General features: G+C 63.2%; 1 protein-coding gene across 1 annotated transcript; it reads right to left on the bottom strand.

The window, feature by feature from the left end:
- Positions 1–417: 417 nt before the first annotated feature.
- On the bottom strand, positions 418–21,877 carry LOC119851232 (sphingomyelin phosphodiesterase 5-like). Its single transcript, XM_043507217.1, is given in 12 exon segments — positions 418–1,299; positions 2,079–2,235; positions 3,177–3,240; positions 3,587–3,676; positions 4,443–4,583; positions 13,060–13,132; positions 14,600–14,871; positions 14,874–15,030; positions 15,032–15,406; positions 15,408–15,651; positions 19,725–19,843; positions 21,690–21,877. Coding segments are annotated over 10 exon segments (1,524 nt in total). The 5' UTR covers positions 15,507–15,651; positions 19,725–19,843; positions 21,690–21,877; the 3' UTR covers positions 418–1,203.
- Positions 21,878–22,098: the final 221 nt, after the last annotated feature.

Genomic DNA, 22,098 nt, shown 5'->3' with positions numbered 1-22,098 from the left:
GGAGAGACTGCGCAGATCTCACCCGGGACTGACGGAGCCAGGTCCTGGATTGTGCGGCCGCTTGGCCACGTGCTTGGATCAGGTCCACATGGGAACATTGGCTGCCCCGTGCCAACACGTTACAGCGACTGACAAACCCTGCCGCCCGGAGACGCTGCCAATGGTGGAGGGGGCAGGTCTGTATTGGAGTCTGTCCTGGGCAGAGCTCACAGCCTGGGGCAGGAGAGGTGGAGCCCGGAGGCTCAGTCCCGGGAGCTGCGTGGCCCCCATGAAGGGAGAGTGAGACCCTGGGGGCCCGGCCTGCCGAGGGTTCCTACCAGGGACTGTTCAAAGTTGGGGTGTAGCTGTGCCAGTGGCCAGCCTGCAGCTCCCAGGGGAGAATCAGCCCCAGCCGCCCCCCACTCCCTTTCCCCAGTGCACAGACGTGGACAGTTGCTTTGAAAACTTTATTGATTCCCCACGGGGGCCAGGTGACTGCAGGGGAGAGGGGAGCCCCTCCTGGCAGCCACAGCTCAGCAGAAGGGCACTCTGCCCTGCCGAGGGACAGACAGGCCTTGCCTGAAGCTGAGGGCTCGCGGCGCCGCACAGAGGCAGACGCGGCCCTGTTGGCCCCACGCCAGCTCCGGGGAGCCCCGGCCCAGCTAACCCCCAGCTCACGGGCTGGGGAGGGGGCCCAAGGGCCGGCTGGACCCATGGAGCACGTGGCACTGAGGCGGGAGGGGTGCTGCGCCGTGAGGTGGGGAAACCGGCTGGCAGCCTGGGAACTAGCCAGCCCCTGGTCCTGCTGCAGTGGGTGAGGGCTGCAGAGGCAGCTCAACACCCCAGCGATCCCCTGCAGACCCCAAGCCAAGACCCATGGGTGCTGGGCCTCACTGGCCAGAGGGGGCACAGCAGAGCAGCCTCCTCCTTGGGCCCCCGCCAGCCCAGAAGCCAGGTGCCAGGGCTGTCCCCCTCTTGGGGCACTGACCAGGGGCTCTGGCCAGCACAGACCCACCTTCCATGGGACCAGCAGAGCCCCTGGAGGTGACTCTGGCCCCACACAGCCCTGCACAGCCCCACCAGGTCCCAGGCCTTGCAGCCCATCCGAGTCCGGATGGAGGGGGGCACGGGGAGGGGGAGGGGGAGGGCCCTGGCCAGCTCCACCATAACGAGGATTCTCCATCGACCTTCCACCCTGGACACCGGGGTTCACACTCGCTGCTGTCACTGCGGCGCAGGGCTCAGGAGCAGCCGCAACCCTACAGCCACGTGGTCCGAGCAGCCGGCCAGCTGGGTGATGAAGGAAAACTTCTCCACCTCCTGGGGAAAGCAAGGGGACAGCGGTGTCAGGAACACAGCTGGCTCCCTGCTCCCCCCACCCGAGAATGCAGGGGGGTCCCCTGAGACTTTAGATACAACATGCAATGAGTCCAGGTCTGGCTAAGCCAGAGCAGTGTAGGCTGGGACTTGTAGTCTCCATGAGCTGCAGCCTGCCCACCGATCAATGCTGAGCACTGACACAGCTCACTACCCCTTCCCAGCCATGGCCAGGCCAGGCTCCTTCCCCTGCTGGAGGGCAGGAAACAGCCCAGAGTGGAGGTCCCACGCAGCGACATGCAGCACATCAGGGTCAGAGCCAGCAGAGAACCCAGGCGTCCTGGCCCCCAGGCTCGGACCTTCCAGGGAGCCCCGAACCATGCTGAGTAGCTCTTTGAATCCCCCGCACCCTGAGCAGCCATTCGGCAAGGCCAGCCCCCTGCAGCCTGGCCCCACGGCACCATACCACAAAGCCCCCGGGACGTGGGAGCTGCTGAGAGCCCCTGAAGGAGCTGACCTAGTGAGTGCAGCTACCAGCCCCAGCCACCTCCCCAGCATGGGCCCCTGCAGCCCTACCAGCCCTCAGCATCTGGCCCCTGAGCCAGGCAGGCCCCAGGCAGAACCCCCTGCCCTGGGCCCAGAGTCCCTGGCTGGGAGCTCGCCTGCACCCTTGGGCTTGGGGCCTGCCCTTCGCTCCGTGGGGTCCAGGCCGGGCTGGGGGCTAGGGGCTCCCATGGGGGTACTCCAGGCTGGTGGGAGCCGGGGCCCCTCTGGGCACTCACCGTTGTCAGGCTGATGGGGGCGGGGTGCTCGCGGTACAGGATGTAGTCGATGCGACGCCCTTCCCAGGGGCTCCCTGCTGCCGAGGGGTCAGGGTGGCCGTCCTGCAGGATGGGACATGCCAGGTACTTCCGCCTGCCCTCCTCTTGCTCCAGGGTCCTGTGGGGTCCAGGGGGGAGCCATCAGTGGGGTGCCGAGGGGCGTGGGAGGAGGAGCGGGGCTCTGTGTGAGGAGCTTAGGTAGGGGGGCTGCACAAGGGAGGGCCATGCGCAGGATACCCCCAGTGTCCCATTACCCTCTGCAGGGGCTGGGGCAGAGCCAGCCTTGGACCAGGGCTGTAAGCCCCTCTACCCCCCAGAACTACCGGATCCTCCCTCCTGAACTCCAGAACCCACGGAGCCCCTGGACTCCTCCCCCCCGCCCAGCGCTCCAGAACCCGCAGGGCCCCGGACTCCTCCCCCCCGCCCAGCGCTCCGGAATCCGCAGGGCCCCGGACTCCTCCCCCCCGCCCAGCGCTCCGGAACCCGCAGGGCTCCGGACTCCTTCCCCTGCCCAGCGCTCTGGAACCCGCAGGGCTCCGGACTCCTTCCCCCGCCCAGCGCTCTGGAACCCGCAGGGCCCCGGACTCCTCCCCCCCGCCCAGCGCTCCGGAACCCGCAGGGCTCCGGACTCCTTCCCCCGCCCAGCGCTCTGGAACCCGCAGGGCCCCGGACTCCTCCCCCCCCGCCCAGCGCTCTGGAACCTGCAGGGCCCCGGACTCCTCCCCCCCTGCCCAGCACTCCGGAACCCGCAGGGCTCCGGACTCCTCCCCCCCGCCCAGCGCTCTGGAACCCGCAGGGCTCCGGACTCCTCCCCCCCGCCCAGCGCTCCGGAACCTGCAGGGCCCCGGACTCCTCCCCCCGCCCAGCGCTCTGGAACCCGCAGGGCCCCGGACTCCTCCCCCCCCGCCCAGCGCTCCGGAACCTGCAGGGCCCCGGACTCCTTCCCCGCCCAGCGCTCTGGAACCCGCAGGGCTCCGGACTCCTCCCCCCCCGCCCAGCGCTCCGGAACCTGCAGGGCCCCGGACTCCTCCCCCCGCCCAGCGCTCTGGAACCTGGAACCTTTTCATGTTCGCTGGGGTCGACACGGCCTCCTTGTGGATCTCCAGGTAGTTCAGCAGGGTGCCTGCAGGGACGTGAGCAGCAGTTAGAGCCTCCCCTGCTCTGCCCTTCCCCCCACCCCACCTTCACCCACAGGTACCTCAGCAGAGATCTGGGTGGGGGGAGGGAGCAGGGCTGGGGCAGGAGGGGGCTCCGGGTCTGGAGGGGCACGGGCAGAGCTGGGGGGGCAGGCCTAGGCTAGCAGGGCCTCTGAACCCGACCCCCCACGTCTCACCCGGGGGTTCCAAAGGCTGGGTCCCCCGGTGGGGATCTGGATCTAGATGTTTATCTGCAGCCCCAGATGGGGTCCCGGCTCCGCGGAACTGAGACAGAGAGGGCAGCAAGCTGCACTGGGCCAGCCAGACACGTACCTATAGCCCAGGGCTTGTCCTGCCTGGGCCCCACTCGGCATGGGTCTTGGTACTTATGGAAGATGTTGTGGGTCTGCTCCAACTTATCTCCTAGAAAGATCCGGCAGAGTGAATGGGCCCATTTGCACTCCCCCTCCCCTCCCCCTCCTCCAGACCAGTCTTCCCCACCCCTTCTACTGACCCCCCCAACTCCTTGTATGATGCTGATGTGTGCCTCAGTTTCCCTCTTCATTTGGATGCTCCTGGAAGAGTGCAGAAGACACAGGTGTGTGTGTGTGTCACTTGCTGTTGAGGTCAGTAATTAACTGCTTGGAGCAAACCTAGATCAACAGAAGGTCCAGGGAGACAACTGAAGACCCCAGGACTGAACAGCCCAGATCTCCGAGCAGGAAGCCTGCATGTGGGACTTGGGACCTATGCTGCGGTAGAGTGGGGTCAGGTGGCTGGGCTATGAGCTCCTTTGGAGGGACCGAGGCAGAGAGACTGGGAGCCCCCGGGAACAGAGTCCATCACGCTGGGCTGGCTCCGGGCTCTGGCTGGGCAGGAAGGGCCTTTGCCTCTCTGGGCTAGCCCGCAGCCACTCGTTCCTGTGGCCAAGGGCTAGTCAAAGGCTGCCAATGTGGCTGCAAATACCCCAGAGCCTCGCGCCCTGCAGGGCCCAGCCCCTGCGCCCCCCAAGGGGCTGGCGTGGCTGGATTCACTGCAGGGAGCCCCGGAGCAAGCCAGGGTCGCTGGGGCCCGACGAGCCAGCCCCTCGGGGTGCGGCACTCCCCAGGGACGGGTTAGAGGCTGGGCACGCCACGACACCCCCGCCAGGCTGCTGCCCTCCCCTGCCCCCACCCGGGCCAGGCCCCACCTGAGGAGCAATTGTCGAAGTTGAAGTCCCCGCAGAAGACGTCGAAGGCGACGATGTCCCCTCGCTGCGCGTGGGCGTCCTGGAACAGCTGCACCCAGGAGAGCCCCATGGTGAGCTGGTCCCAGCGGATCTGTGCATCGGCTGGGGTGGACAGAGCTCGATTACAGGGGGGCCAACTTCCTCATGTGTGACACCCGGACACTGCCCCTGCTCCACCACTTTCCCTCTAAGCCCTCCCGCATCACTTGCTGCTCTCTCCACCACCCTCCCGCTGCCAGCTGAACAGGGCTCCGGGGGTGGGGCCGGGAGAGCTGTGCTCTGGGGGTGGGGGCTGAGTGGGGCAGGGCGTGGGAGGAAGAGCCACACTCCAGGGGTGGGGGCTGAGTGGGGCAGGGCGGGGAAGGGAAGGGAGAGCCGCGTTCCGGGGGTGTGGGCTGAGTGGGGCAGGGTGGGGGAGGAGAGGGAGAGCCGTGCTCCAGGGGTGGGGGCTGATTGGGGCAGGGCAGGGGAGGGGAGCACAGCGGAGGGAGAGCCGCGCTCCGGGGGTGGGGGAGAGCCGCGCTCCGGGGGTGGGGGCTGTGTGGGGCAGGGCGTGGGAGGAAGAGCCACACTCCAGGGGTGGGGGCTGAGTGGGGCAGGGCAGGGGAGGAGAGGGAGAGCTGTGTTCTGGGGGTGTGGGCTGAGTGGGGATCTACTGCACCCCATGGACAGCGCTTCCTGCAGTAAGTTACGGGGGAACAGGCGGATTGACAAGGACCAGGTGTGATGAAGATTCAGAGAGGAGCAGTTTCGGGGGGGGGAGCTATGCTTAACCCTTGGGAGTGTGTGACCAGCAAGAAGGACTGTTGCAATAATGGGGTCCCATTGAGCACTACGGCGAGCAGGCTCAGGGCTGGAGGAGTCTGCAGCTTGACCCTCGGAGAGAGCTGGTGACCTGGAGAAGGGCTGGCACACTAGGGGGTCCTCCTGGAAACCGTGGGGAGCTGAGAGCACCCCGGCCTGCGAGTGGCCAGCAGGAAGATGTATGCGAAGCGCCTTAAGAGCGACCTGATGGAGCTGTGCAGGCCGAGGGGACTGCGCATTGGGAGGCTCACCAAGGAACAGCTGATTGCCCAGCTGGAGGAGGGAGATCGCTCAGAGGAGCTGATCCCTGTCTCTGAGGGGAGCAGCCCGGCAGACACAAGGCAGGCCCAGGTGCCTGTGCCGGCTGGGAGGGGTCAGACAGCTACCGAGGGCATCCTGAGACCGCTCCTTCCTATGCCTAGGGGAGGGGTTAGGGGAAGCCCAGCGAATACGGAGGGCACCCTAACCCCAGCAGCCAGCAGGGGATCCTCCCGGCGGAGCTCCCCATCCTTGGAGCTGAGGCGGCTGGAATGGGAGAGGGAGATAAAACAGAGAGCTGGAAGATCGAGAGAAGGAGCGAGAGGATTGCGAAAATCAGCGTTAGCGTGAGCTGGAGTTGGCCTGGCTGAGGAGCAGCGAGGCCCCGGCTGCGATGGGTGGTGCGGGACCCAGGAGTGCACGGAGCTTTGACAAGCGCATCCTGGCCCAGCCTAAGGAAGAGAAGGACATCGATGAATTCCTGAATGCCTTGAGACAGCCTGCGAGCTGCCCAGGGTTGACCTGGCAGACAGGCTCCGCTTTCTCACCCCCTCACTAGACCCCAAAGCCGTGGCGAAGTACAGCCGAATGAAAGGGGTGGAGGCAGGGGACTATGAACTGTTCAAAAAGGCCCTGCTACACGAGTTCGGGCTGATCCCCGAGATGTACCGGGAAAGGTTCCAGAGTCAGTATAAAACCCCTGCGGTCACATATCTACAACTGGCCCTCCGGATGCAGGGATATACCCACAAGTGGGCAGATGGGGCCCGGACTAAGGATTTAACCTGATTGCACTGGAGCAACTGTATGAACATTGCCCATCCGAACTGGGGCTATGGTTGGTGGACAAAAAGCCAGAGAACCTGCAATGGGCAGGGCAGCTGGCCAACGAGTTTGTGAAGAGCTGGTCAAGGGGTGACAGGGAGGAGTCCCAAAGGAACAGGCCCGCCATGATGTAGAGAGTCACCATGGATCTCCCAAAGGAGGAATATGGAGAACCCCCTCCCAAGGGGAGCATCCGGATCAACCTACTTGATCCAGGGGACCAACGGGACATGAGCTCTGGGAGGAGTGTCCCAGACCAGCTCCTCTGAAGGGCTGGATGCTCCTGACTCAAGGTTCTTGGTTTACAGGATGGGCACGGGGCTGTCGCTGTGGAGCGAGTGCCTCATTTTCCTGGAGGTGGATGGGAGGAAGATCAATGGATACTGGGATACGGGTGCAGAGATGACGCTGGCCCGGCCTGAGGTGGTGGCTCCGGATTGGGTGATGCCCAACACCTACCTGACCCTGACCGGGGTGGGCAGGACCCCATTCAAGGTGCCTGTGGCGAGGGTACATCTGAAATAGGGAACCAAGGAGGGCCCCAAGGATGTGGGGGTGCACCACCATTTGCCCACTGAGGTGTTGATGGGGGGGGGACTAGAGGACTGGGCAAGCAACCCCCAGAACACTCTGGTCGTGACCCATAGCCAGAGCTGGCAAGGGGCACTATGCCCTAACCTCGGGAAGGGTACCCTACCAGAGGAGCAGGACCCTACCCCGGTGGGGTGGGAGTGCCCAGGGACAAGGCTCAGGGAGGCTGCAGCTTCCGACTCAGCCGGCAAGAGAGAGCAGGTCCCCATCCCTTCCCCGACTGCTGAGTTCCAGGCCGAGTTCCAGAAAGACCCCTCCTTGGGGAAGCTCAGGGACCTGGCCGACCTCAGTGCAGTATAGACCATGAGGAGAGGTTCCTGTGGGAGAAGGGGTTCCTGTACCGAGAATGGGCTCCCCCAAGGGAAATGGAGCCCTAGGGGATCAGGAGGCAGCTGGTGGTCCCCAAGAAGTATTGCTGCAAGCTATTGTACCTGGCCCATGACATCCCCCTCGCAGGATACCTGGGAATCCGGGGCACCCGGCAGAGGTTGCTACAGAACTTTTACTGGCCTGGGGTCTTTACCACCGTCCGGCAGTATTGCCGATCCTGCGACCCCTGTCAGAGGGTGGGGAAGGCCCATCATAGAGGAACCTTTCCAGAAGGTGGCCATGGACATAATGGGGCCTCTCAGCAAGACGACCCGGTCGGGGAAGAAATACATTCTGGTGATAGTAGATTTTGCCACCTGCTACCCCGAGGCAGAGCCCTGAGCTTCCATTGAAGCAGACACCGTGGCAGATGCGCTGCTGACCATTTTCAGCCGAGTGGGGTTCCCCAAGGAAGTCTTGACAGACCAAGGATTCAACTTCATGTCGGCCCTGCTCCGGTGCTTGCGGGAGAAATGTGGCGTCCGGCACAACTGGGCCTCAGCATATCACCCCCAGTCCAATGGGACACTAAAGATGATGCTGAAAACCTTTATGAACTAGCACCCACAGGACTGGGACAAGTACTCACCTCACCTGCTGTTCGTGTACAGGGAGGTATCCCAGGAGTTTACCGGGTTTCGCCTTCCAAACTGTTATATGGAAGGAGGGTGAGGGGCCCCCTGGACCTGATGAGAGACGAATGGGAGGGGAAGGCCACTCCCGATGGAGAGTCAGTGGTGGAGTATGTCCTGATCTTGCGAGAGAGACTTGCTGAGCTCATGGGCCTGGCCAGGGAGAGTCTGGCCAGAGCCCAGAAGAAGCAGAAGGTCTGGTATGACTGCACAGTGCGGGCCCGCCCCTACGCCACCGGGGATCCGGTGATAGTTCTCATCCCTGTGAGAAAAAACAAACTACAGGCCACCTGGGAAGGCCCTTTCAAGGTTGTCAAGCAACTAAATGAGGGGGGAGGGAAAGCTAGTGGTTTGAGCATTGGCCTGCTAACCCAGGATTGTGAGCTCAATCCTTGAAGGGGCCATTTAGGGATCTGGGGCAAAAAAAAATTGGAGATTGTCCCTGCTTTGAACAGGGGGTTGGACTAGATGATCTTCTGAGGTCCCTTCCAACCCTGATATTCTATGATTCTATGTGGTGGAGCTGTCTAACCGGGTGTACCATTTGAGTATGATGAAGCCATATTATGCCAGGGGGAATGTGCTGTTGGCCGTGTGTGGACACTGGGAGGAGCAAGGAGATGACCCTTAGTAGATCTATTCCCTGAGACAGGAGCTGGCTCCTCCCAGGAAACAATTCCCCTCTTGGATCAGCTAACCCCTTCCCAGCAAGCTGAGATCGGGGGGTGCTGCATCCGTACCGACAGCTGTTTTCCAACCAGCCTGGACGCACTAATCTGACTGTCCACTGGGTACAGACAGGATTGCACCCGCCGATAAGATGCTCCCCCTCCCGAGTCACAGGGAAAACTGCTCAGGACCTGGAAAGAGAGGTCAGGGACATGCTGGCTTTGGGGGTGATCCAGCCATCTGCCAGCCCTTGAGCCTCGCCGGTGGCGCTGGTCCCCAAAAAGGACAGGTCGATCCAGTTCTGTGTGGACTATTGGAAGCTCAATGCCATCACTGTATCTGATGCCTACCCCATGCCCAGGCCTGACGAGCTCCTAGATAATCTGGGGGGAGCTCAATACCTCACCACCATGGACCTTACAAAGGGCTACTGGCAAGTGCCGCTGGATGCAGATGCCCGGCTGAAATTGGCCTTTATCACCCCTCTGGGGCTTGACCCTGCCTTTCGGCCTCAAGGGAGCACCGGCCACCTTCCAGCGCCTGGTGGATCAGCTACTGAGGGGCATGGAGAGTTTTGCCGTGGCGAATATCGATGACATCTGTGTCTTTAGCCAGACCTTGGAGGACCATGTGTCCCAGGTTAGACAAGTGCTGGACTGACTCCAGGGGGCTGGGCTGACTGTAAAAGCTGAAGTGCAAGGTGGGGATGGCTGAAGCATCTTACCTGGGCCATCGGGTGGGGAGCGGCCGCCTAAAGACGGAACAAGCTAAGGTGGAGGTGATCAAGACTGGCCCGCGCCCCACACCAAAAAGCAGGTCCAGGCCTTTATTGGGCTAGCGGAGTACTATCAGAGATTTTTGCCCCACTTTAGCGCCATACCCGCCCCTATCACTGAGCTGTGCAAGAAGGGGAAGCCAGACAAGGTGGTCTGGACCGTGCAGTGCCAGGAGGCTTTCCGGGCGCTGAAGGAGGCTCTGGTCAGTGGCCCAGTTCTGGCAAACCCAGACTTTGACAAGCTCTTCATGGTGTTCACCGATGCCTCAGACACAGGACTGGGGGCGGTGTTAATGCAGGAGGGTGAAAAGGGGAAGAGACACCCCATCATCTACCTGAGCAAAAAGTTGCTACCCCGGGAACAACACTACGCGGCCATCGAGAAGGAGTGCCTGGCCACGGCGTGGACCCTCAAGAAACTAGAGCCATATTTCTTCGGGCGACACTTCCCCGTGTGCACCGACCACTCTCCCCTGACCTGGCTGCACCAGATGAAAGGAGCCAACACCCAACTCCTGAGGTGGAGCCTGCTCCTGCAGGATTAGGACATGGACCTGGTCCACGTGAAGGAAAGTGCCAACCTGATAGCGGATGCGTTGTCCCGGAGAGGGGGCCCTGAACTTCCCCAGGTCACGGGTCAGAGTGACCCCGCTCAGTTCAGCCTCGAAGGGGGGAAGAGATGTGACGCAGCAGGGAGGGGGGAGTGTTGACCTGGGGATGTGGCAGGGGAGTTTTACTGGGACTGTCTGCATTGGGGAGGGGAGACTTCCCTTGAGGGAAGATACCTGAGCATGTAACATGAGAGCCCAGGAAGGGGGTTGGGGCCAGGTGACACCTTCTGCCCGGGGAACTGGACAAAGGCTGGAGGAGGAGTGGGGGGGGGCTGAGGGGAGGCTGGGTGAGAGGGCTGGAGGGGTTTCAGTTTGGAGCAGTCTGGGGAAACCGAGGGAGCCCCAAGGCTGAGATCTAAGCTCCCTGCCCCCCCAGAGGGACCTGACTGAGGGGTCCTGCTTGTACCAACGAGCTCTGTTTGGGCTGAGTTCCTGCCATCTAATAAACCTGTTCTACTGGCTGGCCTAACGGGAATTGCAGGAAGTGGGGATGCAGGGCCCTGACTCCTCCACCCTCCATGATGGGGAGGAGTGGGGCAGGGCGGTGGAGGGGAGGGAGGGCCGCGCTCTGGGGGTGAGGGCTGAGCGGGGAGGGGAGGGAGGGCCGCGCTGGGGGGTGGGGGCTGAGGGGGTGGGGAGGGAGGGGCGGCGGGGGTGGGGGCTGAGGGGGGAGAGGAGGGAGGGCCGCGTTGGGGGGTGGGGGCTGAATGGGGCGGGGCGGGGGAGGGGATGGAGGGCCGCATTGCGGGGGTGGGTGGGGCTGAGTGGGGCGGGGCGGGGGGAGGGGAGGGAGGGCCGCGCTGCGGGGGTGGGGGCTGAGCGGGGCAGGGCGGGGGAGGGGGAGGGCCGCGGCGGGGGTGGGGGCTGATGTGAGTGGGGCGGGCGGGGGAGGGGAGGGAGGGCCGCGTTGCGGGGGTGGGGGCTGAGCGGGGGGGGGGGGGAGGGGAGGGAGGGCGCGCTGCGGGGGTGGGGCTGAGCGGGGCAGGGCGGGGGAGGGGAGGGAGGGCCGCGTTGCGGGGGTGGGGGCTGAGCGGGGGGGGGAGGGGAGGGGAGGGAGGGCCGCGTTGCGGGGGTGGGGGTGAGGGGGGGGGGGGAGGGAGGGCCGCGCTACGGGGGTGGGGGCTGAGGGGGAGAGAGGGAGGGCCGCGTTGCGGGGGTGGGGGCTGAGCAGGGCGGGGGAGGGGAGGGGAGGGAGGGCCGCGTTGCGGGGGTGGGGGCTGAGGGGGCGGGGCGGGGGGGGGAGGGGAGGGGAGGGAGGGCCGCGGGGGGGGTGGGGGCTGAGTGGGGGGGCGGGGCGGGGGAGGGGAGGGAGGGCGCGTGCGGGGGTGGGGGCTGAGTGGGGGGGAGGGGAGGGAGGGCCGCGTTGCGGGGTGGGGCTGAGCGGGGCGGGGCGGGGGAGGGGAGGGAGGACGCGCTGCGGGGGTGGGGGCTGAGCGGGGGGGGCGGGGGAGGGGAGGGAGGGGCGCTGCTGGGGGGGGGCTGAGCGGGGGGGGCGGGGGAGGGGAGGGAGGGCCGCGTTGCGTGGGTGGGGGCTGAGCAGGGCGGGGGAGGGGAGGGGAGGGAGGGCCGCGTTGGGGGGTGGGGGCTGAGTGGGCGGGGCGGGGCGGGGGAGGGGAGGGAGAGGGGGCCGCGTTGCGGGGGTGGGGGCTGAGTGGGGGGGGGGCGGGGCGGGGGAGGGGAGGGAGGGCGCGTTGCGGGGGTGGGGGCTGAGTGGGCGGGGGAGGGGAGGGAGGGCCGCGTTGCGGGGGTGGGGCTGAGCGGGGCGGGGCGGGGGAGGGGAGGGAGGGCCGCGCTGCGGGGGTGGGGGCTGAGCGGGGCGGGGCGGGGGAGGGGAGGGAGGGCCGCGCTGCGGGGGTGGGGGCTGAGTGGGGCGGGGCGGGGCGGGGAGGGAGGGCCGCGTTGCGGGGGTGGGGGCTGAGTGGGGCGGGGGGGGGGGGAGGGAGGGCCGCGTTGCGGGGGGTGGGGGCTGAGTGGGGCGGGGCGGGGCGGGAGGGGGAGGGGAGGGAGGGCCGCGTTGCGGGGGTGGGGCTGAGCGGGGCGGGGCGGGGGAGGGGAGGGAGGGCCGCGCTGCGGGGGTGGGGGCTGAGCGGGGCGGGGCGGGGGAGGGGAGGGAGGGCCGCGCTGCGGGGGTGGGGGCTGAGCGGGGCGGGGCGGGGGAGGGGAGGGAGGGCCGCGCTGCGGGGGTGGGGGCTGAGCGGGGCGGGGCGGTGGAGGGGAGGGAGGGCCGCGCTGCGGGGGGGGGGGCTGAGCGGGGCAGGGGGGGGAGGGGAGGGAGGGCCGCGCTGCGGGGGTGGGGGCTGAGCGGGGCAGGGCGGGGGAGGGGAGGGAGGGCCGCGTTGCGGGGGTGGGGGCTGAGCGGGGGGAGGGGCGGGGGAGGTGGGGGAGGGCCGCGCTCGGGGCAGGACACGGGACCCGCCGGAGCCATTGCCGAGTGCTCAGGGCTCCTGCAGGCCTCAGGTGCTGTTCCTGCCCCCTGGTGGCAGAGGCCGGTTACTGCAGGTAACTGGACTTTTAGCCTCCAGTCAGCGCTGCTGACAAGCACCCCCGGGTTCCCTTTTTGACTGGACTTTCCAGTTAAAACCCAGACACCGGCAACCTTACTCTGTTACCGGCTGCACCCCACATCCAATCCCTGGCGGGCTCCCCCACAGGATCACACAGCCACGGAGCCAGGAGCCCAGGGCAGGAAGCAAGTGCCCCCCCACCCACAGGGGGTCCCCTGCACTGACACATGCAGACTGTGGGGCCAGAAGAGATTTGGCACTTGGATGCTAGGGTCGGCACTGGGACCTCAGCCCAGTCCAGGTGTCCCCTCGTTGCTCACGGGTCACTGTGGGCAGGGCTTGGGGAGGCAAGCAGAGGCGAGCCGGGGCCCAGGTGCCAATGCAGCACCAGCACCAAGCCCGCCTCCAGGAGCGGGTGGCAGGATCAGAGGCTGGGCTGCTCCCAGGAACAGAACGGGGGATGGGGGCATCTGGACGAGCTGTTCTCCCTCCCTAGCCACGGTGGGCAAGAGCCCCTCACTGTCCCCTCCCAACACTCACCGGCTGGAGCGTGCAGGTGTGTGCAGTTCAGGTAGCCCACAATCCTCTGCCCTTGTGCTGCCCCCAGCTGCACCTAGCACGTGCACATGGAAACGTTGCCAGTTACAAGCTGGAAGGCCACTGACGGGGACGGGGCCCGCATAGCACAGGCCCCATCACGGGGAGGGGTGGGGGTGCAGGCGTTTGGCCAGGGCGACCGTCCAGAGCCGTGGGGAAGGAGGGTCAGTTTCAGGGCACGGCTGGAAGCTGGGAGGAGATGACCCCTCACATGGTTCATGGGCCCATGTGTCTGTCACCTCACGGGTGCCCTAGACTCAGCCCTTATAACTGGCTGGGGTCCCAGCAGGTTGTGGGGTGGGAGCCAGGCTCCCAGGGGTACATCTAGACAGGTGAAGCTGGTGAACCCCCAATGCAGGGCTGGCTCGCCCCCCCGGTGTCAGAGCCTGGACCTCCAGCCCCAGCCACATCACTCGGGGTTGTGAGCATTCGCCCGAGCCCTGCTAGCCCCAGTCTGCCCCGCCGGGAGGCCGCTGCAGGGCTGGGCGACACACCCTGGGTGACTGTTCCCAGGGGTGGGAGGAGGCAAAGCCCTGGACAGACAGAGCAGTTCCATCCCATGCTGGGGTCACTGCTGGGGCAGGTGTTTCCAGGCCCTGGCTACGGGACAGCGATGTGGCCGGGGCAGCAGGCAGGGTCGGTGCCCAGTGGCACCGTTGTCAGAGGCTGAGACCCCCTGCAGCCAACCTGCTGGATCCCAGCCCCACTGCCAAGGGCTCTCACTGCTCTCCTGGTAGGGCTGTCCCCGAAGCGCCCTGCTCCCCCCAGGCCCTGTCCTTGCCTGGGCTGCAGACACCCACTCCCCCGGCAGGGCTCCCGGAGCTGTCAAGCTCCGCAGGCACTACCTGAGGGGTGTCCCCCACAGGCCAAACAAGAGCATCGGGAGGCCTGCTCCACCACCCACTGCTGGAAGCCGCAAGCCCACAGCCCCCTGTCTTGGGGATCATGGGATTTGGGGCAGATGAGCAGTGGTGCTCTCTGGGACAGCTGGGAACCAGCTGCTTGACTCCTTCTGTGGATGGGGCTAGGCTGTGGTGGGCATCGTCCCCTCATCTTCCCTTGGGGCGCAGGGGGCCCAGGATAACCAATCCCCTGCACGCAGGAGTCACCAGCTGAATAGTGCTCGTGTGCACATGGGGGATCAGATCCAGGGCCTCCCCACAGCTGGGGAGGCTGGGAACCGGGGGAAAAGAAGGAGGGGCCAGGGTCAGTTGGAAGTCCAGGGCGGACCCGGGAGGAGAGCCCAGGAGTCCTGACTTCAGTCCCCTGCTCCGCCCACCAGGCCCACCTCTGCCCAAGCGGGCCCAGCGGCCCCTGCAGGGAGCGGGGCTCGTACGCGGATGAGCATTGCCCTGAGCAGGACAGGGAGGGAATGCCCCACTCCGCTCTGCAGCGACCTTCAGGCTGGCCGGGGATGAGGCCACGCCAGGCCAAAGTAGGGTAGAGGGCCCTGGGCGCCCTGCAGCTGGGGCAGCTCCCTCACCTGCACGGACGAGCAGCCCCTTGGCGGACAGCGCGTCCTCACGGATACCGTTGAGTGTAGCAGTGATACTGGGCGGCCAGCTCGGGGTAGCGGCTGGCCAGGAAGAGCCCGCTGTTGAAGACCTTGAGAGTAAACATGCAGCCCGTAGACACCCACGTCGTACACGATGTGCTCGTAGAAGGGGCTCAGCAGCTGGCACAGGCGGGCTCACGCTCGCTGGTCAAATACCTCCTGCAGGCAAAGGAAGTCCACGTCCGGCGGGAAGGGCGCAAGATCTCCCCGGGCCCAGCCCTTTCCTCCCCGTCAGGGATCTTGATCACCACGCTGGCATCAGGGCAGTGGGCACTGCTCCCTGACCACGGTGGGCTGGACATGGTGGCCCCGTACTTGGTGGCAGTGGGAAACCGGCTGCTCCTGGGGCTGGCGAAGCTGGGCACTGGCCTCCCCCTGCGTGAGGCACTGGCCGATGCGAGCCACGCGCTGCTTCAGCTGCCCCAGGTTGCTGAACGTGGCCAGGCCGTCGGGCAGCAGGCACCGTTGGCACTGGCGAAGATGAAAGGCCTTGGCATTGCCCGGCAGCTCCCACCCTCTGCGCAGCGCGAGAGCACGGCTGTGTCGGTAGGCGAAGGGCCTGCGGGCAGCCTGCAGCGGGAGCCACAGCAGCAGGCCCAAGAGGGCGACTGGCACGGAGAGGAGGAGGAGCAGCAGCAGCAAGGGGCCTGTGACCAGTGCCGCAGGGGGCAGCAGAGGCAGCGCCCGGCGCTGGTTCTGCTGCCGCTCCGCCGTGGTCTCGCTGAGGTCGAGGATGGCAGTCAGTGGCCCAGTACGCTGGGGAAGAGCAGGGCTGGCCCACGCAGTATAGGCCACTCAGGAGCCGGTTCGGGAACGGAGACTCCCGCAGGACCATGCTGCACGGCACCAGGGGCTGGGGAGCCCAGGTTGTTACTGCTCCACCTGCTTCCCGGGGGCTCCGGTCACACCCTCACCACGCCACGGAGTCCTGCAGGGCGGGAGGAGCGGCTGATCCTGGCCGGCTTCGGTCCCGGGAGGTGCTGAAGGGAGAGAACGGGCAGAAGTCAGCACTTGCCTGGCACGTGCAGGCATCACTGGGGCAGGTGGGTACAGGGGGTCAGCCCCACGCCCCTGGGTGAGGGTTTGGACATTGGCATCTGCCCCTGCTGGTTACCTGGGGGCAGGCCTTGCCAGGCTGGGCGGGCTCATGACCCCCAAACACCCTCTGTGGGTTCCCAGACCAGCGGGCCAGAGCCGCCTCCTCTGAATGGGGTTTGCAGCATCTCCCCCAGGAGCAGAGGAACGGCAGTGCTGGGCCTCGGTCCTGCCAGGACAGAGCCTGCAGACGGGGCCCAAGAGACCCACCCCCCTGGATGGAGCCCAGCGACGGAGCCCAAGAGACCCCGGCCCCGGATGGAGCCCGCAGACGGAGCCAAGAGACCCCGCCCCTGGATGGAGCCTGCAGATGGAGCTCGGTACGACCCCCTCCCTGGACAGAGCCTGTGGACAAGCCGTGGGGAGGGACTGGTGGGGATTCGGAGGGGGACTAGGACCCAGGCACAGAGGAAATTACATGCTGTGTGTGCTAGGCTCCCTGATGAGCGCCAGTGTCACACAACAACCTCCTGGGTGTGGTGCTCTGTCCCCACTAGTGGCACCAAGACCACTTAGAGAGAGAACATCGGAACAGCCAGACTAGGTCAGAGCAAAGGTCCATCCAGCCCAGTGTCCTGTCTGCCGACAATGGCCAGTGCCGGGTGCCCCAGAGGGAATGAACAGAACAGGGAATCATCAAGTGATCCATCCCATCGCTCGTTCCCAGCTTCTGGCAAACAGAGGCTAGGGACACCATCCCTGCCATCCTGGCTAATTGTCATTGATGGACCTATCCTCCATGAATTTAATCTAGCTCCCTTTTGAACCCAATTATAGTCTTGGCCTTCACAACACCCTCTGGAAAGGAGTTCCACAGGTTGACAGTGCGCTGTATGAAAAATACTTTTCCTGTGTTTGTTTTAAAGCTGCTGCCTGTTAATTTCATTGGGTGGCCCCTAGTTCTTGTGTTATGAGAAGGAGTAAATAACACTTCCTTCTTTACTTTCTCCACACCAGTCATGATTTTATAGACCTCTGTCATATCCCCCCTTACCCGCCTCTTTTCCAAGCTGAAAGTCCCCGTCTTATTAATCTCTCCTCATACAGAAGCCGTTCTATACCCCTCATCATTTTTGTTGCCCTTTCTGAACCTTTTCAATTCCAATAGATCTTTTTTGAGATGGGGCAACCACATCGGCACGCAGTATTCAAGGTGTGCATGTACCATGGATTTATATAAAGGCAATAAGATATTTTCTGTCTTCTTATCTTTCCCTTTCTTAATGATTCCCAACATTCTGTTCACTTTTTTGACGGCCGCTGCACATCAAGTGGATGTTTTCAGGGAACTCTCCACAATGACTCCAAGATCTTTCTTGAGTGGTAACAGCTAATTTAGACCCCATCATTTTAGATATATAATTGGGATTATGGTTTCCAATGTGCATTACTTTGCATTTATCAATATTGAATTCATCTGCCATTTTGTGCCCAGTCACCCAGTTTGTGGGATCCTTTGTAGCTCTTCACAGTCTGCTGGGACTTAACTATCTTGAGTAGTTTTGCAAAAAGAAAAGCAGTACTTGTGGCCACAAGTACTGCTTTTCTTTTTGCAAATACAGACTAACACGGCTGCTACTCTGAAACTTGAGTAGTTTTGTATCATCTGCAAATTTTGCCACCTCACTATTCATCCCTTTTCCTAGATCATTTATGAATATGTTGAACATTACTGGGCCCAGTACAGACCCCTGGGGGACACCACTATTTACCTCTCTCCATTCTGAAAACTGACCATTTATTCCTACCCTTTGTTTCATACTTTTTTACCAGTTACCAACCCATGAGAGGACCTTCCCTCTTATCCCATGACAGCTTACTTTGCTTAGGAGCCTTTGGGGACCTTGTCAAAGGCTTTCCCTATATCGGAAACGTACTGACCACTATACTTACCTACATGCCTCCAACTTTCATCCAGATCACACCACATGATCCATTGTCTACAGCCAAGCTCTACAATATAACCGCATTTGCTTCAACCCCTCAGACAGAGACAAACACCTACAAGATCTCTATCAAGCGTTCTTACAACTACAATACCCACCTGCTGAAGTGAAGAAACAGATTGACAGAGCCAGAAGAGTACCCAGAAATCACCTACTACAGGACAGGCCCAACAAAGAAAATAACAGAACGCCACTAGCCATCACCTTCAGCCCCCAACTAAAACCTCTCCAACGCATCATCAAGGATCTACAACCTATCCTGAAGGACAACCCATCACTCTCACAGATCTTGGGAGACAGGCCAGTCCTTGCTTACAGACAGCCCCCCAACCTGAAGCAAATACTCACCAGCAACCACACACCACACAAGAGAACCACCAACCCAGGAACCTATCCTTGCAACAAAGCCCGTTGCTAACTGTGTCCACATATCTATTCAGGGGATACCATCATAGGGCCTAATCACATCAGCCACACTATCAGAGGCTCCTTCACCTGCGCATCTACCAATGTGATATATGCCATCATGTGCCAGCAATGCCCCTCTGCCATGTACATTGGCCAAACTGGACAGTCTCTACGTAAAAGAATGAATGGACACAAATCAGACGTCAAGAATTATAACATTCAAAAACCAGTCGGAGAACACTTCAATCTCTTTGGTCACTTGATTACAGACCTAAAAGTGGCAATTCTTCAACAAAAAAACTTCAAAAACAGACTCCAATGAGAGACTGCTGAATTGGAAATCATTTGCAAACTGGATACAATTAACTTAGGCTTGAATAGAGCCTGGAAGTGGATGGGTCATTACACAAAGTAAAACTATTTCCCCATGTTATTTCTCCCCCCCCCCACCCCCCCCACCCCGGTTCCTCAGATGTTCTTGTCAACTGCTGGAAATGGCCCACCTTGATTATCACTACAAAAGGTTTTTTTTTTTTGTTTCCCCCTGCCCCCTCCTCCTGCTGGTAATAGCTCACCTTACCTGATCACTCTTCTGACAGTGTGTATGGTAACACCCATTGTTTCATGTTCTCTATGTATATAAATCTCCCCACTGTATTTTCTACTACATGCATCCGATGAAGTGAGCTGTAGCTCACAAAAGCTTATGCTCAAATAAATTTGTTAGTCTCTAAGGTGCCACAAGTCCTCCTTTTCTTTTTGCAGATACAGACTAACACGGCTGCTACTCTGAAACCTGAAAATCTAAGCACGCTATATCCACTGGATCGCCTTCGTCCACATGCTTGTTGACTCCCTCGAAGAATTCTAGTAGATTGGTGAGGCAGGATTTCCCTTTACTAAAACCATGTTGACTATTTCCCAACAAATTATGTTCAACCATGTGTCTGACAATTTTGTTCTTTATGATAGTTTCAACCAGTTTGCCCAGTACTGAAGTCAGGCTTACCGGTCTGTAGTTGCCAGGGTCACCTCTGGAGCCCTTTTTAAATATTGGTGTCACATTAGCTATCTCCAGTCATTTGGTGCAGAAGCAGATTTAAAGGACAGGTTACAGATGACAGTTAGTAGTTCTGCAACTTCACATTTCACAATCTCACACTGAGAGACAAAATGAGTCTGCTCATCTACAGCTGGCTTTTAGCTCATGCAGAGGTTTTAAGAGCTCATGTAGCGGCTCATGCACTAAGCTCCCGAGGCCCCAGATTCGATCCAGCCCGCCGACAACCGGGGTCTGTCAGCGTTACCCCAAGGCACCAGCCCGTCTGGCCACAGGGACAGTTTGCATCTCCCTCACCCATGCCTGGTCCCATGCCCCTGCCCTATCACCCTTACCTGGGCTCTCCTGCCAGCCCAGCTTCCTGAACCCTTCTCTGCTCTGCCCCACCCTCAGTCCAACTTGGCCCCTGCCCCACTCCTTGCCTACCCTTGGCCCTGCTCCATCACCCTCACCTGCTCACCCTGCTTCCTGAGCCACCTGCCCCTGCCTCTGATCCAGCCCCCGTCCATTCCCTCCTCCATGGCAACACAGGGGCCCAGCTAACCTGTCCCTGTCAGCGTGACTCAGTGGTTGCCCCTCCACGTTGTCATTTCAGGGGGCCAGCAAGTTGCAGGCATCATGCAGGCAGCAGGGAGCCAGGACTCCTGGGTTCTTTCTTCAGCCCTGGGAGGGGAGTGGGGTCCAGTGGTGTGATGCAGCAGGGAGGGGGGAGGGTTGACCTGGGGATGTGGCAGGGGAGTTTCACTGGGGATGGGAGACCTGAGAGCCTGTAACCGGGAGCCAGGAGGGGGAGGGGGAGGTAACACCTCTGCCCTGGGAATGGGGACAAAAGGCTGCAGGAGGGAGCCTGCTGGGGGGTTTTGGTTTCAGTTTTGTGCTGGGTGTGGAATGCAGGGAACCCCAAGGCTGGGGTCTAAGTTCCCTGCCCCCCAGAAGGACTTGACTGAGGGGTCCTGGTTGTACCCCAAGCTCTGTTTTAGACTGTGATCCTATTGTCCAATAAACCTTCTGTTTTACTGGCTGGCTGAGAGTCACAGTGAATCCCAGGAAGAGGGGTGCAGGGCCCGGACTCCCCCACACTCCATGACAAGTGGTTAGAGCAGGGGGCTGGGAACCAGGACTCCTGGGTTCTCTCTCCAGCCCTGGGAGGGGAGTGGGGTCTAGTGGGTAGAGCGGGGGCTGGGATCCAGGACACCTGGCTTCTCTCTCCAGCCCTGGGAAGGGAGTGGGATCTAGTGGATAGAGCAGGGGGCTGGGATCCAGGACTCCTGGCTTCTCTCTCCAGTCCTGGGAGGGGAGTGGGGTCTAGTGGTTATGGGGGACCGGAACGCCTGGGTTCCAGCGCCGTGTGACCTTGGGGTGTCCTTGCCCCCCTCCCGGTCCTGATGCCCTGGGCACTGACCTGGCGCCTCCCCGTTGTCTGCCGTCAGAAACAGCCACCTGCCACCTGGCCGGTCCGAGAGACCCCCGGGCAGCTGCCGGCCCCCCCCGGAGCCCGCCAGCCCCAGAGCTGCCGGGGAGCGAGCCGGGCTGAAAGCGAAAGCAGCCCTTCTTCGCCGGAGCCCCCGCCCCGATCGCTTAAAGGAGCCGCAGCCTGGGACCCAGGAGGTCCGGTCCGTGCCCGCAACAAGCCCCGGCCAGGGCGGTCTCTTACCCCGCAGTCACACCCTCGCCCTGCCCCGCTGGAGTCGTGCCGGGCGCCGCCCGGGGGGTCAGGACTGGGCGGGGGGCGCAACCCCGACCTCGGCAGGGGAAGCCTCAGGGCTCTGAGCGTTTCCTTCTGCGCGCTCCGTAACCCTCCTCGCTCCCCGGAGCGGGGCGCGTCATTGCGCAGATGGGGAAACTGAGGCGGGATGGGGGATGGACTCAGCCACACATCGAGCCTGCGCAGAGCCCGGCTTAGCGCCCAGGAGCGCCGTGCCGAGCCCCTGGCTCTCAGTCAGCCGGGCCCCTGCCTGGGGGTCCCTGCGGGGCCGGGGCCGTGGGGGGCTGTGTGGCGATGCTGGGACCGCAGACCGGGCTGTGTCCTGGAAGGTGCTTAAAGCCTGGCACGATCGCTGCGGCCCCGCGGCTCGCCGGGCGGCTGGTCCGGGCTGAGCCGGGTGTGCGGGCGCCCGGTTCCCCCGGGCGGGCGGGCGGGATTGAAGTCACGGGCTGGGGAATTTCCCTCAGCAGCCCGGCTGGTCTGTGTGCAGCGCGGAGCCGGGACGGGTCCCCCTCTGCCCCACACACCTCCCCACAGCCACTGCCCCTGGCCGGTTATCCCCCCGGGAGAGAAGCGGGCCCGGGGCGCTCCTGGCGGGTGCAGGCCAGCGGCTGCCCTCTGCCTCAACTGCCCCCGCAGACCCCCCCTCCCTTTGCCCCGCCCCCCGCAATCGCCTCCAGCCCCTCTCCACAGTAGCCCCCCTCCCCGGCTTCCCTGTACAGACCCGGGCAATTCCCGGAGCAGCGAAGGTCACTGTGGAACCCCTCGAGGGAAGCTAATGGAAGTGAAACCACCCAACTGTACCTGGCCTCTGCTTGTCCCGGGGTGGGGGACTCCTGCCCCCCAATGTCGAACGAGTCCCTCCCCGGCCGCAGACACCTGGCTGTTAGCATGGGGGGGGCTGGTGCAGGGGAGTGGAGGAGCTGCAGCGCTCTGGGGCGGTGAGGGTGTCAGTGTGGGGAGGGGACGGCTCACTGGCTGGGGTCCCGCCCTGGCCCTTGGGGGTGGCCCTGTGCGGTAATTTGCAATGAAGGTTTCTGAGCGTGGGGGCACCGCCCACTTCGTGCCTTCTGCAGGCCCAGCCCACCACACCCCCAGGGGCTGCTTGCAGCCCAGCGTCTCCCATAAACTCCCTGCGTACCCCCTTCCCAGCCCCTCCATTCCAGGGACTCCCTGCAACCTCCCCCTGCCAGGGTCTCTGGGTGCCCCCCCA

The sequence above is a fragment of the Dermochelys coriacea genome, chromosome 2 (assembly GCF_009764565.3).
Source record: "Dermochelys coriacea isolate rDerCor1 chromosome 2, rDerCor1.pri.v4, whole genome shotgun sequence".
Classification (NCBI taxonomy): Eukaryota; Metazoa; Chordata; order Testudines; family Dermochelyidae; genus Dermochelys; species Dermochelys coriacea.
This window is presented reverse-complemented; position numbering and strand designations above follow the sequence as displayed.